Below are 16,449 nucleotides of genomic sequence, written 5' to 3'. Positions count from 1 at the left end.
ACAATTTCTAATCTGGGACTTGCAGTAGTATTGCAATATTTATGGAAATTGGAAGTGTCAGGAAAATAGGATCTTTATGACTAATATTTTAGATATTAATAAATAGAGAGAGATGGCAGAGAGAAAAGTCTTTTTTTTTTTTTGAAATTATTCCAAGAAGAGCAGCATAGCAAACAACTTACAGGAAGAGCTTAATTTCTTCAAAGTTTATTTCTATTGCAGCTGATTATCTACTTAAAGAATGAGCCAAGATTTGTGTGAGTAGAAAGAGATGAAAGGGGGTTATGCTGTAGAGATGTATCAAACTAAGTGTTTGTATCTTCAAAACACTCTCCAAAACCCACTCTTGCTGAATGGAGACATCTCAAGATTGTGACTGCAGGAAATCATGATCTAGAAGGAAAACACTGTTGATTTCTTAGCTGTTTCTAACACAATGTTGGTAGTTGGGAGAGCATTGACTTTTTTTTCCTCTTAATTCATCAGTTATTTCAAGTTCCACTGGAGAAGGAAGGACAACTTGGGGGACCAATCCTTGCCCAGGAAGAGATCAAGACCATATTTGGCAGCATTCCAGATATTCTTGACGTGCACACTAAAATCAAGGCAAGCTGCACCTTCTCCCCTGCAGGGGAAGCTTTCCTAGAGACTTCGAATCTTTTCTGCACGTTTTCAGTTGTGTCTGCTGGATAGCTATAAACTCTTCCTGGTGCTGATACTCTTTCAAATAGTGGCATCTGCCTGTCCTGGCAGCATTTCACTGGAGACTTTTAAAATAGAGAGACTTGCAGGCTACCTGCAACTTGGTGATTTGTTTGTACAGTTGTTGTTGTTTATTCCTACCAGTGGGGTCAGTCTGGTTAGTCAGAGCAGCTATTGATGTGTGCCCACTGAGTCAGAGATGAAAGCAGAGCTGTGTGTCTGTGGCAGATCAGTCACCTGCAGCATGCAGTGCAGTGAGGGTTGCTTTGATGTAGTTGTTGTGTTTTCCTTCATCTTTGGTGTTAGAAAGATATGAGCGGTGGCAGCAACAAACCAATATTAGGGATAAATCCTTTTCACTTAAGGTGAATCCTGAACCTTCAGCTGTGCCCTCCTGTCCCTCTTATTATCTGAAGGTGATTGAGCTTGATCCTTATCAAGCTCATATAGGCTTAACAGGCTTGGTCTCACTTTCCTTGACACCCTGGTATAGCAAGTAAGTGCAATCTATCCTAGTTCTATTTCAATCCTATCTTATGGACTTAAGTCCTAGATAAGTTGTGCAGTCTTAATTAGAATTGGTTCAGCTGCCTTCTCTGTATCCTTTTTCAATATTCCTATGGCTGTGCTGTGTATGGTGTGGGATGCAGCAGTGTCATCTTGCTGCAGAGTTGGCTAGTCCTGACATGCTGCCAGGCTCTACTTGCATTGATTTACAGCTATATATACATATTCAGGATGCCAGAGATCTCTTGTTTCCAGCCCTCAGTAGACTGGAGGGGCTGGATGTGAAATTGTACAGCTTTTAGGATTGCCTGTTTGCTCAGCACAAAAACACACCTAATGATGTGTTTGACAAAATACTGATCCCATTTAATGGCTTTATGCAGTGTATGTTCAGCTTGTTTTCTCCCCCCATCCCTGCATGTATTCTAGGAAGACCTGGAAGATCTTATGATAAACTGGACTGAAAGTAAAAGTATTGGTGATATCATTCTCAAATATGTGAGTTCCTGTTTCTTTCTTTATGCTTACAGCTATTATCTTGCCTTACAAACAATCCTTTGCTAGGAGCTAGCAAACACAAGCAAAGAACTGATGAGAAAGAACTCCAACTTCTATAATTGTCTTTTTTATTTAGACTTTTCAGTTGGGTTAGGTGATACAATCCATGTCAAGTTTTAGTGTATATGTCTGTTCACAGGTCTGAAGGATTAAAACTACAAATAACTACAGTTTGAGAGCTGTAATTTGCAGCACAACATGCTTTTTACTTAGACATTAAAAGCCACTTCCTGGACCCTTAGCCATCTGTTGCCTCTAATCAATAATAAAGAACCAGGAAAATAACTTTTCATGAAAACTTCTTATGTTCTTTCTTCAGGACTTGAAACATGTAAGTGAATAAGGAGTCCTGTGTAGAACAGGAAAGCTAAGTCTGGGACTGCAAAGTATTTTAATATAAATAGGCTGCTAGGCATCTTGTCATTTTGCTGATCTGATGCTTTTGAGGCAAATAGTTCTTGTCATTCAAAAGTTTTCAGTCTAAGGTATTGCTTCTGGTGATTTTAAAGGTGATTGCAGTAACTGGCAAAAACACCTGTCTAAACTTCCAAAATTCTCACCAAAAGCCTCTTGCTAGGTGAGAACCTGCCTCCCCCTTGAGCTGCTCAGCAGCTTCTGAGATTGTCACGTTTGCTTGGTGCTGCTGAGAGCAGCCTGCGTTTAATCAGCAGCATCAGTCTGGGGCATCTGGCATGCAAAAATGTCTTAACTTCTTCTGAGAACACGTATGGGTTTACAACACATTTTTTGTTATTCTTTATTGCAATGTGGCTTTGAGCAGCTTTGTATGGCTCAGGGCATATGAGCATATGTGCAATGATACATAATATGTAAAGCAGAACCCTAACAGTTGTTTCTTTCAGTCAAAAGACTTGTTGAAAACATACCCTCCGTTTGTGAATTTCTTTGAAATGAGCAAGGAGACGATTACAAGATGTGAGAAGCAGAAACCAAGGTTTCATGCCTTCCTAAAGGTAAATGTCTGCAGAACTAAGTTTATGAGTGGAACATAGGGATTGTTACCATGTGCTACTGAGTGCAGTAGATGGAAGAAGGTGAAATTTTGAAAGCTTGAAGGAATACAAACATCTCTTGGTGAGACAGAAATAGGAAGGATTTGAACTTCAATCCCTCAAGCTCCTCATAAGACTTTCAGAAAAAGTTTGAGTTCTTCCTCTGTTAAACAGCTTTCAAAGTTGTTTGATTAAATGCATTTGTTGCTGGAAAATGTTCCTCCCAAATAGAGGTCTCCTCTTTTCTATAAAGATAACTGGAGCTGCTGCTTTGACTGGTCCCCTCCCTGTGTTTGTGAGACTCTGAAACAGCTTTTAACTTTCCTTGGGCAGCTGTGAAGCCCCAGGGAAGGAGAATTTCTCAGCATTCTTGTGACTAATGAATAGGAGCCTAACAGTGGAGATCTAGCAGGAAGATGATCTTCAAAGGAAGTTATCTGAAGATGAAGCTTAAGACTCTTGATCTCTTTAGATATGTGTGTACTGTTAATAGTGCAGTGTAGCTTCAACTAAATGGTCACATGTAGCTATATCTAAATAGTCAAGTAATCACACTGACAGTTTTAACTTGTGTTTTTGAGGGACTAGGAATTACATCCAAGTACTGATCTCTAAAAGATTGGGGACAAACAAGAGAACAGTCCATTCCCCGTCCCACTCTACATTAGCAGCTGGAACAAGAGCTGAAGGGTTGATATGGACCCTTTAAAACAAGACATTCTGAGAACACTGTGCAGTTTTGAATATAATGTGTTTTTTTAACACGCTCTGTTAATGACTGTGGTAAATGATTCTCACACTTGTATAGCAATGCTAATTTCAAGGAAGGCAATTTTTCTCTGATCTTGTGCTTTTCTTGTGTATGTATGTAAAAAAAAGTGAATGTTATTTTCTTTTCCCCAGATAAATCAAGCTAAACCTGAATGTGGCCGCCAAAGCCTCGCTGAGCTCCTTATCCGTCCTGTTCAAAGGCTGCCCAGTGTTGCCCTACTACTAAATGGTAACCAAGTGATGTAATCTTTATTAGTTTGTCTGTGAAGGTGTAAAAACCACAAGATGTCTACTTTTTGTCATCATTAGCAACATGTTTTCTCATCTAAAACAAGCCTGGTTATGTGAGTTAACCATGATTCCTGGCAGTCAGTGAGACCCACTACTGAAGAAAGCATAAATTCTGATTAAATTCCACTTGTTCATACATTTGTATGCAGGATACAGATAGAGGAACAGTTTGCACTGACAATTCTGTCTCTTCAAACAAGAGTATAATTGAGATTCAAATGAAACTAACATAAACTAGAGAGCAGTTCATATTGACAAGGCTCACAGTTTCATGTGTTCCACCTGGCATCAACCACTTACTGTAACAATGATTTTGTTAATAAAAATAATAAAAAATCCACGTCACCCTTTGCTTCAGGTAGAAAGAGACTTCTCTGCTTGTCTTTGCACTTCAATTTAACTTTTATTATTAGTTTAAGGGTTTGGGTTCTGTATTGTATGTGGTTTTTTTTCCTTAATGAGATGACTGGACAGCTTCTGTTGAGCCTAGTTCCTCACTTAATCAGTGTTACTTGGACTCCATGGTAGCTCTTCAGTCAGCTTATCTTAACTCAGTTTAAATTTGAGTTTTTCATATTTCTTTTCAGGCACTTGTAATATGTGTGGAGCTTTTATTTCTTTATTTTTTTTTAATTGTAGATATTAAGAAACATACAGCAGAAGAGAACCCAGATAAAATAACTCTAGAGAGAGCTATTGAGTCATTAAAGGAGGTGATGACGTAAGTCATGTTGATTTTATGGAACATACTGTTAAACATACTGCATTTAGATCTCTCTGTTACTCCTGAGTTGTCAGTGTTCTGTTGCCACAAGGAGCAGTAAGTAAACATAACTGTAGATGTTCTTCAGCCTCCTTTTGGCTGTTGCCACTTGGGTGTTCTGTGCCAGAGCCCTGAAGGAGTCTGTGACATTACCAGCGCTTGGAGCTGAACCTCTGCTGACTGCCTGCCCCAGCAGGGACTGTCCCCAGTCCTCTGTTCTGTTCCAGCTCCTATTTCCATCTCTTCCCTCTGGAATGGAACAGGTGGATTTTGTCTTTAAATCTTACTTCTGTACATATATCTACTGAAAGGACAGACTTCTGGTGGGAATGAGTTTTTCTTCTGGTCCTGTATTAGCTCTTCTTGGCACGGTTCCATGAGTTAATTAGCTGAAAGCTGAAGTTGTTTAGATTGTAAGTCTCACCTCTTTTGAAGTGTAGCATATGTCTCCAGCAAGGAGAACTGCTGCGTTAATTGGGTAAATGTTTGCCCAGTTTTAACAACAACTTTCAAATTGTAATTATTCTTACATCTGCTGCTTGGTGAGCTGTAGTCCTGATTTGGGGGAGGCAAAATGCAGGCTGTAAAGAACTGAGTTTTGTCAGTCTCTGGTTCAAAATCTTGCAGGGCAGGGGAGGGGAATTCTATTTTAACTGATTGGTGTGTCAATCAGTTAAACGTGACAAGAACAGTGTTCTAGAGCTGAAGTTTCCTGTGTGATTTCATGTGGTATTTGGCGATTTTTTTTCAGGCAAATGTAGCAATTACTGCTGTATAAATTCTATCCCTGAATGTTTAGCTTTATCATTTTTGTATGTCTTAAATGCAGTGCATCCATTTAGTGTTGCACGGTATTGAAGATTAATATGTGTTTTCCTTAGACACATTAATGAAGACAAAAGAAAAACAGAGGCACAAAGGCAGTTCTTTGACGTTGTCTATGAAGTGGATGGATGTCCAGTAAGTAATTCCTCCCAAGCTGCAGATCTGTTAAACGACTGCAGCACTTTGTTCCCTTTGCAGAAGAGTGTGAGGCTGCAATGCAACGGTGCTGCTTTAAACAGATTGCCAGTGATGAGCTGTAATCCAGCCCCTGAAGTCAATGCTTAATGAGCTTTTTGCTTCTGTCACCCAGGCCAATCTCCTGTCCTCCCACCGCAGCTTGGTGCAGCGTCTAGAAACCGTCGCGCTCGGCGATGACCTCTGTGACAGGGGAGAGCAGGTCACGCTCTTCCTGTTCAATGACTGCCTGGAGGTAAGGTGACTGTACCAGCACACCTCAGGAACTGAATTGTAAAAGGCTGCACACTACGCATGAATATAAATAAGTAAAATTTAAGAACTTCAGAGGCAGAATTCTAAGTGACAGATTGCTGATAGGTCAGCACATGCTGATGTTTCCTTTCCATTAACTACTGTATTAGCTAACATAGTTAGTAAGTCATGTCTGCATGACTGGGGCATGTTAATGTAGCCTTTATGTCTTGCAGAGTAAAAAAATAAAAGCACCTTAATATATTAAAAAATGCTTATCTGAATGGTACTTTGCATAGCACCAATGGATGAAAAAGTGCTGGAGTCCTTGGCTCATCAGGTTGTTTGTCCTTTTAAAGTTTAGTTGTATATAATGGGAGTGAATAGTGGGCCTTGGTAGATCTGTCTGTTCTTAGGCTACCAAAAAACCAAAATAATAATAAACGTCTTAAACTAAAAATATGTTAGGAAGAACTAGAGGGGAAGAATAATCAAACTGGGCTTTGGACACTAATGTGGAAAAACTGAATTTATAAAGAACACTTTCATAAAGTACTTGTTGCTGTCTGCAACAGTGAAGAACATTGTCTTCATGGAAGACCAACTCTAAAATAATTCCAAATTAGTGCTGTCCTAAGCAGCACTTAGAGACAAAAGCCTGTTCTTGTGACTAGTGATGAACTTTCCCCGAGAGTCAAGCTGACTCAGTTTCATCACTTCTTGTAAAGGAAGGAAAGGGAAATAAAACCACTTTTAATAAAGCTTCTTGGCTTTTCTCATAGACAAGAGACAAATAAGATGCATTACTTTAACATACAAGTACCTTATATGTTTTTATGCAAAGCCTGCTCAATGGCTGCATGCATAAGCAAGTGATGTTTCTAGGACATAACACACCACACCTTAGCTTGGTTCATGCATATAGATGTTGTCTTTTCTGTTTAAATCTAGACTGCCTTGTGGTAGATTTCAAAGGACCCTTGTTTGTTATGCTTGGCAGAATTGAGGTCTGAAATGCAAAATTACTTCCTCTCTAGGTATTTTTTAAAAATTTATTGTATTTTTCAGCTGGGTGTTTTGATGCCAAGTAACAAATATTGCTGGGCCATTTGGGCTGTAGGCAGTGAATAGTGAGATAAGTGAATTTCTTTAATATTTATGCTGTAGATTGGCAAGATTTTCTGTGCCTCCTTGGACAGCAGAAGGTAAAAAATGTCAAAAGGGAAGGAAGCAATGGCAAGAGATCTTCCAGCTGACCCTTTCTGTTCTATTTAACTGCAGATTGCAAGGAAAAGGCATAAAGTTATTGGAGCTTTCAAGAGTCCCCATGGCCACACTAGGCCTCCTGCATCTCTCAAGCATGTTGTTCTCATGCCTCTCTCCCAGATCAAGAAAGTCTTGGACATCAGGGAGACAGAAGGTCTGTGTGTTTTGAAGTGCTGTACTAATTAAACTGAAGTGTTTCAGAGTGTGAAGGAGGAAGCTCTGCTCTTGTGGGCTGGAATGCTAAGGTGTATTTATTGTATGATATGTTAGATATGTGATTTTAGTAAAAGCTTCTTTTTGAATCTCTGTATGAGCTTGAGAATTCCTAGTACTGATGCCTTTTGGCTTTTCAAGGATGGCTGCAGGATGCTGAATTTGGCAGAACTACTAGATGGCATTATCATAAGCCAACCAGTTGGCAGTGTGAAATAAACAGAGTTAAACACTTGACAGCTCTGGATTTACAAATAAAAACCAAACCTCAGACTTCAGCCCAGAGCATTAGACTGGCCAGAGAAAAGTGCTGTTGGTGTGAAACCAAATTTTCTTCTAACTGGTGATGATAATTCTCAGGAGGAGCTGTGCTTGGCATCTTAAAAGATGACTTAATTTCTCTGTCTGCTTTGCCATACTGCTCCAGCCTTGATAGTGACTTATAAAGAATCTAGTCACACTATTTCTAGATTTCTATCCTGGCAAGATTTGGTGCTACACTGTAAGTGATGATATGCACATCTTGTGTTCTGCTTTATGTTCTCTGAAGCACCTGAACACAGAAATGAAATTAGAGAAGAGAAAAATGGCAAAGAGGGTAGGTGAGACTGCTCTGCAGATGATTTGGTGAATAATCAGCTATTGCCTGAACAGCTGATTGCAGCCTCTTGATGATGGGTGTGGAACTCTGCTCTTGCAAGTGATACAACAGCTGTTGTGTAAATAAAGACAAAATCATTGTGCCAAATCATGTTGTCTGTAACTCCAGCTCCTGGCAGACAGAGGGTTGACCCTTCTGAAGTTTTCCCCCTGAATTATATGAAAAAATCATTATTCTTTTTATTAACTCCTTGCTTTTTTGTTTTTCAATAAACTGTAGATTGCCAGAAAGCTTTTGCCTTGGTAGTGAGGCCACCTACAGAGCTCAACAACAAGCTGCTCAGTTTCCAGATGACAACTGAGGAGCCTCGCAAGGAGGACTGGCTGAAGACGCTGTGTCGGCACGTGGCCAACACTATTTGTAAAGCAGATGCAGTAAGTACTCTGGAACTCTGCTGCTGATTGAAACATTCCCCTCTTTTTGGCTTTAAGCACCTGAAGCTAAAGAAGTTATTAGTGGACATGCCTGAGGTAAAGTAGAGCAGAAAACGTTTGTGCTAACTTGCCTGAAAGTGAATGGTTAAAAGGTAGAAAAGGAAACAGCCTGGAAGTTAGTCTGTACAAAAGCTAAGTAGTGCTCAAAAATCAAAAGTTATTTATAACAATTTGTAATGGTGAAAGGGTAGGATTCAACCAGGACAGCATTGTAGTTCTAACAAGAGTTGTATTCAGCTTGCTTCTTTCACAGCTATCTTTGAATTTACAATCCCAGTGGTGTTGATCATTTGTGTTGGATTGACTCTGTGTTAGGCGGAGTTCTTTGTTCTATGCCATATCTGCACCATAATGGAAGAGACATGAAACATCTTCCTTCCATAGACAGAAATCTACAACCTTAAACCAAGGAAATAAGAAAAGTAGTGAAATACAGGAGGCACTGGCATTGTCACATTTCTGGAAACTCAGCGTGTGGGCTTTCTGTAGACAGAAAACCACTAATTTGGGGAGTAGATCCTCTCCAATTACAGCAAGAGGCTTTCAGCTGATGCTTTAATTATGTAAAAGTCTATGCATATCAGTCATCTCAATTGGCTGAAAATACGTGCAGTACATGTAGCTGAAGCTACTTGGTGTAAACTAGAAATGCTTCATGTTCTGCAGTGTATTCTTACAGTGCAATAGTTGGTTGTGATTTTTAAAGGCATGCTTGTTACAGGAGAGGTAATTAATGAAAACAGCATCTTGGTTTTATTTTGTGTGTCTTGTGATCTAGGGACTTAAGAATAAGAGACTTGGGCTGTGTGGTTTCCCTTCCCTTTTAGGTACTGAGTAGGAAGAGTGCTGATGTGGAAGTGTTAATTTACTGTAGTCTGTGTGTTGCCTATCTTCAGTATTTTGTGTCACATATAACTTGGATTTTTAATAGAAATGAAACCTTTGTGTAATAAATGTATCATTCCCTCTTGCCCCAAGACATCCAAATGACAAATTGTAACCTACTTTGCTGAATGCCATTAGTTATAATTTCTGTACCTATTGCTTTGTACCAACTATATAATTCTCCTTTCTTACTGATTTAAATGTCAAATTGAGCTTCAATTTAAGTACTTTTGCCTGGTTTTAGACTTACAGAGCATCTTGTGAATAAGATAACATTGACTTTGCCACCTGGTGGCAGCAAAAGCTTTGGCTACTCTTCCTTAGACCCTGGGAATGGCCATAAAGCTGCTGCCTGGTCCTTCTGAGATTTTTTTGAAGTGCAAAATGTCTTTTCTCAAAATGCAGACAACAAACAGCAAAAGAAAAGAGAAATCATCCCAGCAGCTTCCCACTGCCATGTGTGCCCCCTCTGCCCCCAAGGTTTTTAAGTAGGTAGCCAGAGACTGCTTTGCACATGCTGGAGTTTAAGAATGAGGCATGAAAAAAACCCAAACTCGTGACTGTTCTGCAACATGTATTGCACTTAAGCTGCAAGTCTTTAGTCTTAAGGTTTGACAGCTGGAGCTCTCAAGATTTCACTTGAGAAATGTGCTTGGACGTGTCAGTGGAATAAAGCAATGTTTATCTTGGAAACTCCCTAGGGATGCCTCAGAACTACTGCCTTTAATTTGGTCAGCCCTGGACTTGAAACTGAATCAGATAAACTGAATGTAAAACTACTGATGAAGTGGTTTCACAACCTGATTGCACCAGCTGTTGATCTAATGAAGTGGCTTGAAAACAAATAGCTGCTGGACTGTATAAAGAGTTAAATATGGAAGAATATGGCAATTAAACCCTCTAAATATGATCTAATGGACTAGAAAACTATATTTTGGCAAGTGCTGATATTTGGCCGTTATTAAGACTGTTTTTGTCTACAGGAAAATCTCATTTATGTTGCTGATCCTGATTCAGTTGAAGTAAATACTAAAGATATGGACAGTACTTTAAGCAGAGCATCCAGGGCAATAAAGAAAACATCAAAAAAGGTAAGATAGTATAAAAGTGCTTTTTAGTCAGAGAATTGTGCTGGGATTCCTCTTTCAGGTGGTTTGTAGTATTTACAGTAGTGACAGGAAAAACTTAATCTGAACTAAAACTCTTAAATATAATCTCCTTAAAGGAAGAAGGTGAGGGATGTTTAAGGTTTTGGAATATCTGTATATATAGTCTTAAGAATTACAGTCCTAAGTATTATGTAGTCATTTTTCAGTCTGTTATGGAACTTATGCTGTATAATACTTTGTGTCTTTTAAATATAATGCAAAATTGAGAGCCACTTAAAGGAGGGGTAATGTGTAATTACTGTGCAGGACTGAGGGATTTGGGGAAGCCTTGGTTTGACCAGACCTTGCTTTGACTTCTCCCTGAATCTCTGCCCTCCTCTCTCCCTCCTGTGTTGTCCTCATATTTGGACAGAATGAGAAGAGCAAGGAGGATGAGGAGCCTTTAAAAGTCAGCTCACTTTAGGTGTGGGTGTTTGGCTGGTTGTGATCCCACCACCAGCACTTGATACACATCCCAGAGGTGTTCAGAACGGCAGCCTGTGTAACAGTAGCTATCCCAGCCTGGTTTTTGTCCGTGTTTAACCACGTGTCAAACTCCCCAGGTCACAAGAGCCTTTTCTTTCTCCAAAACACCCAAGCGAGCTCTGCGCAGGGCTCTGATGTCTCACAGCGCCACGGAGGGGCGGAGCCCCAGCTCTGCTAGCGAGAGTTTCATCGGCAGCCGCCTGACCAGCACCTCGTCCCTGGCGGTGAGTGAGCTGCGGTGCAGGCAGGGCAAGGAACCTGCTCCACATCACACCCCTTTCCTGCCTGCTGCTGCTCTCACTTTAACAGTTCCAGCATCCACACTGGGGAAAAAATGATTCTTAACTGCATTCGTAGGGATATTATTTTCAAGAACTGTTTAATGAGAAACCTTACGTGCTGAAAATGCAGAGAAATCTTGATGCACTAGAAACTGGGAGTTGCCTTATACATTTAAATTGAAAAACCCCACCAGTCTTGTTTGCTTGAGGTGGAATATGTTTCCTCTTCTGACAGAGTGAGAAAGTTTCGACACAAGTCTTATATTGGGTCATGCTTTTGATTTTGAATACTAAATAGAAATGTAGTGTACAGTCCTGAATAGTATGGTGAATGTTTCAGTGAAAGTAGTGAGATGACAGACATCCTGTGAAGCAAACTGGGAAGCAAGGGTAGAGAAACATAGATGCTGCAGTCTGAAAGTTCTTAAACAACAAGGGAATTATCTCCTTGTAAATGTTTAAGAAAACTTGGTAAAATATTGTTCTACATATTGCAACTCTTCTGCTATGCCTGGCTGCCTGTTACAGCTTTCTTCTGCTACATTAGGCCAGACTCAATTTCCTAACACAGTCTAGTAAAGCAGACTAGATTTGGAGGAATCTTTGCTTTTATTATAGTGTTTGAGTAAATTTGATGAGTAAACACCTGCTTTATAGTTTGTAGTATGCAGGACAGAAGGCCAAGAAAAGGGAATCCTGTTCATCTTTTTACTACTGACTGATGTGTCAGTACTTTAATATTGAAGTAATTCAGTATGTTTGAGTGGCCATTAAATTGTACAACATAAAGATATAGCCCTGCTCTCCCACATGAGAAAATATGAAGCAGTAAGGGAGGAAGTATCACAGCAGACTCCCTCACTTTAGAGGAAATAAAAAAAAAATCTACCTATGGGGCTATAGCCTAGTTTTCTGTAGAGAGATTTTCTTCCTTCTATTTGATCATGGCAACCATTGTTTTTGCATTCTAATCATCATTTTGATACAGCACTGTATCTCCTTTCTCATGAACTTGCAAGTCATATACTTTTCTTTTTGTGCATATCTACCCCAGACAAACATACTTGTTTTCCACAAAGAAACTTGCAAAGCCACGTCCCTGTTGCAGATTCTTCCCAGAGCTCTTGCACCTCTGCAGTAATGAGCTGCAGCTTGGCAGCAAATCATGTGTTGTTTTTTTTAACCAATGCCACACACCACTGAACTTGCATAAAGCCTTTTTGGTTCAATGATAAGGTTGAGGGAAAAAGAGGTTTGGATTCCAGCCCCTCAAGTTGGAATACCAGTGCAGTTGTTGATAGGAAACTAAAACTGCAGGAAACCAGTCTGAGTCTATTAGGAGTCAAAGCTGTTATTCAGACATACTGTTTTATTTAAATTAAATGCTGGCTTATGCTTCTGTAAGAAATTTTTGGTGCAGAAAAAAACCATAGAGTAAAAATATCAATAAAACTTGGATTATTGGGGGTTTTTCTTGTTTGAACTAACTCTTGAACCCTTCCTAATTGTAGATTGCTCATTCCTCTTCCATGTGCAGCCTAAGTGGATCTGTCAAATGTGCTGTTAATGTCCATCGCTCCAGTTCTGTTGAGTGGAGCTCTCAAAATTCCAAGCCTCGACCTGTGCTGTGTCCTGGCTCTCCAAATATTCATCTTTCAAATGCTGTAGAAGCAAAAGCCTCTTCCAACTTGGAAAGGTTAAATCATCATGCCTTGGACAGAGCATGTGCTTTCCCTGTTGTTACCTGTGCTGATGCTGGAGATGATAACCAGCGTGGTGCTGGGAAATTCTGTGCATCACATCCTGACTGAAGTGAGCCAGAAATCCTGAGTTCTCTAAGCTAGAGAGCATGGTACAACTCTAAACAGCTCTAATGCACAAAGGGCTTCCAATGGTGTTGGGTTCCTCTTTAACATCCTCTAATGCACAGGGTTGGAGTCAGCACTCACATGTGGTTCTATTTCTGGTTTTGGGTGCAAACTTATTTTGTCAGCAATTTTTAAATTTAATTTTTTTGGTTTTTTTTGTGTTTTTTTTTTCTTAATTGATATACAGTTGCATTCTTCACTATTTCAGTTCATTTGTCCAAATGGCCATGTAGCTCACTGGCCAGAGTTCTGAGGACTTCAATAACTTGGTTGCAACAAAGTCTCGAGCAGCATATTTTCCCTGCGGTTTTAGCTTTTTATTCTCTATCTGTAAATTAAAAACAAAAAATAAAATATCTGGTATAAAATACTTGAGTCTAACAACAGCTGAGGGTTAAATTTTCAGATATGGCCAAAGACTGCAGAGGGAGGACATGCCATCCATAAGCAGGCATAGGGCTTGCTCACAGTGAAGTGTGTATATCCTTACCTGCCCAAAATATTTAAAAGGTTCTTGAGGCATGCAGGTGCACAAGCTGCCTAACTGCCGTGACCTGTTGATGTGCTGAGAAGCTTGGCTGGCTGTTAAGAGCAACAGAGGATTGCTTGTGAAAGTATCTTGAGGTCTAATGTGAAAAGAATATAAAATCTCAGCTAATCCAAAGAGGTTTACTTTTAGTGCAACATATTGATGTGTTGGTTTCACTGTAATTAAGTCTCAGAAGCAGCTTATTCTCCAAGCATCAGAAAAGTCAGCTTCTTGCCTGGTGTGTGCCCATCCAGGCAGAGCTAAAGCAAGCTCTGACAAATCATTGGGATGCCTCTTGCCTCCTGCAGCCAAGGAGACATGTGTTCAGCATCTCATTTGGGGCTCAGAGCTGATGATAACACAGAAGATTGTAGGATTGGAGGGGGAGCTCTGTTTCTCTAAGAGATTATCGTGGTGTATCTTGTCTTCATTTTGGAGGGAGATTATTACTGTAAAATGTGTTGCAAGATGTACACTAATACTTATTAACAGCTACTCTTCAAAAACATCTTGCATTCCAAATCTCTCAAGGGTGGTAACAAGGATAAAAAAACCTTTCTTCTCCAAATTTTGAAATGTGTCAAGTTTCCTGTTCAAACTCTAGAAATGCTGAATCATTCATTTCAAAAGCTGCCAGTCTTGAGATCTTCTGCACTCACACATTCCTTGTATGAGATGTCAAGGCTGAGAAATGACTGCTGCGCTATTGAGATTGGCTCTTAAGTGATCAGTAACTTTTTTTCTTTTGTCCAACAGGGTGTTCCTTCTCCTTCCCTGGTCAGCCTTCCCTCGATCTTTGAAAGGAGGAGTCACACACTGAGCCGATCAACAACCCACTTGATATGAGGCAGGGGAAGGCTCTGCTCTGTGGGAGTGACTGACAAGCAGGTGGCTGGGCAGTGACCTGTTCCTGACATTAATGGTACCTTAGTCATTAGCACTTAGCAATGATTAGCAGAATGTTAGGTAACACTAAGTTAATCACATGGGGCGTTTAGGTGTGCTGAGGCAGACCAGCCAATCAGTGGAATAAGAAACATGGTCTTCATTTAAACACAGTATTCCCTTGCACAGATTTATTTCCTTACCAGCCAAACTGAAACACTTTCTATGGAAATTGTCCCCTCCAGGCAATAAACTGGTTTGTCAGATCTTGAAATGAAGATGATCGCATAATTTTTTGGGATGACTCTTATGCTTGCCTAACTTCATCTACTGGCAGAACACTCTAATATTTGAATTGTGGATTTCTTAAATGGAGATACATTATGAAGTACCTGACCTTTCAAGTATGACAGTTACCCTGTTGTACAGCTGCTTATTCTAGATATTTTATAAATGTAGTTGTTTATAATTAAATAGAATTGAGTTTTGTGATTATGATCTCCTGCAGCCTCACTGTAACACAGTGCTATGAGGAGCCTTGACCACCAAAAATGATCGATTGAATTCTTTGTCTTGCTTTGAAGTGGAAGTCTGAGGAAATTAATTACACTCCTGTTTAGTAGGGTTGTTAAAACCCCCCCCACACATTCCCCATACTTGGTTAACAAATCATTATTTAATACATGGGATTATTGGTGTGACATTGTAACTTCAGGGTCCAATTTTGACGTGTGGAATTTCAGTGTACTATTCCTAAGGCTTTTAGGCTTTCTCATGTATTTATGTCTTCCTTTAAACTCTGTGTTCACTTCTGTCATCTCTGAACAGTTTGTCTCCTGCAATGCACTCTCACAAACTATCTAAATATGTAAATTTCTGCATTTCATTAACAGTTCAACTGTTGGTATTAGCAGGAGTTCACAACTTCTGGTTTCTTTTTAACCACCTGTGTTTTGTCTTGTATCTATATGTAACTAGTGATGCTTTGGAATGTGTCAGACTGCACTGTTTTTTATATCTCTTTTTGCCAATGTGCGCAATGTAAATAAACTGTTTAAAATAACACTGCTTCTAGCTTTGGTAAACAAGCTTTTATGAAAGTTTACTTTTTTATGTGGGGGAAAAAAAAAGCATTGTGGGCTCCATCCTACAACTGTACTCTGATTATCTGTGTAGTTATTCCTAATAAAAAGTATAACACTTGATAGGCCTGATTTTTTTTTTTGTTTTTTCTTAATATATTCATGAATCTCCCCCAGATCTGCATATCCAGTCCATGGTTTGTTTCTTTTTTTTTTTTTTTTCATTCAAAATAAGCATCTGAGCTGAAAATGCACTGATACTTCTATCAAAAAGTGGCTCTAGAAAATAAATATTCAATAAATACTATGCTAAAAATCCAACAACAGTTCTTGGTTTCTGGGTTTTTTGTTTTTTGGTTTTTTTTTGTTATATTTATATGCATTGTCTTAACCTGGTTCATCAAGTTTCAGCAAGAGCGCTTCTACTTTTATGGAAAAAATAGGTGTACTATTAACAACTGTTAGGATTCAGAAGGGTCTGCTCAGTATTTCTCCTGACAGGGTGGGAAAGGAAAGTGTTTTACAGCTGTCACACAGCACCAGATCTTGAGTAAGATGATAGAACAGGCTGGGAGGTGGAAATGAACTTTCTGGGTTGAAAAGGTGATCTAGAGTAACAGAAACAAGCCAAAACCAAGGAATTTTTTCAAATGAGAAGTTTGCACCACCTTGCCATTTCCAATACTACATGTACTTGTAGCATTGGAATAAGTACACATTTTGGAAGGTATTTTGGCTGGTGTCCTTTGAAATCTGAGGTGAGACTGCTTCCCCAAACCTGAACTTTAAACAATATTACTTTTACCATCTCACCTCATGAGATTTGACTTACTGAGTTGCAATAAACATCTG

The 16,449-nt window shown here is 39.5% G+C and overlaps 1 protein-coding gene across 5 annotated transcripts in view; it reads left to right on the top strand.

Annotated features, from left to right (window-relative positions):
• The window catches only part of ECT2 (epithelial cell transforming 2), a 30,734-nt gene extending 15,016 nt beyond the window's left edge, over nt 1-15,718 (top strand). For 4 of the 5 annotated variants that reach the window (XM_063408394.1, XM_063408392.1, XM_063408393.1 and 1 more), the window contains 12 exons: nt 487-606; nt 1,639-1,707; nt 2,631-2,741; nt 3,684-3,780; nt 4,482-4,563; nt 5,487-5,565; nt 5,741-5,860; nt 7,141-7,279; nt 8,219-8,373; nt 10,302-10,409; nt 11,030-11,176; nt 14,387-15,718. In XM_063408394.1, the coding sequence (XP_063264464.1) occupies nt 487-606; nt 1,639-1,707; nt 2,631-2,741; nt 3,684-3,780; nt 4,482-4,563; nt 5,487-5,565; nt 5,741-5,860; nt 7,141-7,279; nt 8,219-8,373; nt 10,302-10,409; nt 11,030-11,176; nt 14,387-14,476 (1,317 nt within the window). In that variant the 3' untranslated portion in view covers nt 14,477-15,718. The other variant, XM_063408396.1, reaches the window with a different exon arrangement.
• Nucleotides 15,719-16,449: the final 731 nt, after the last annotated feature.

This window comes from Prinia subflava, chromosome 11, assembly GCF_021018805.1.
Source record: "Prinia subflava isolate CZ2003 ecotype Zambia chromosome 11, Cam_Psub_1.2, whole genome shotgun sequence".
NCBI lineage: Eukaryota > Metazoa > Chordata > Aves > Passeriformes > Cisticolidae > Prinia > Prinia subflava.
The sequence above is the reverse complement of the archived record's forward strand: the minus strand, read 5'-3'. Positions and strand labels throughout refer to the sequence as shown.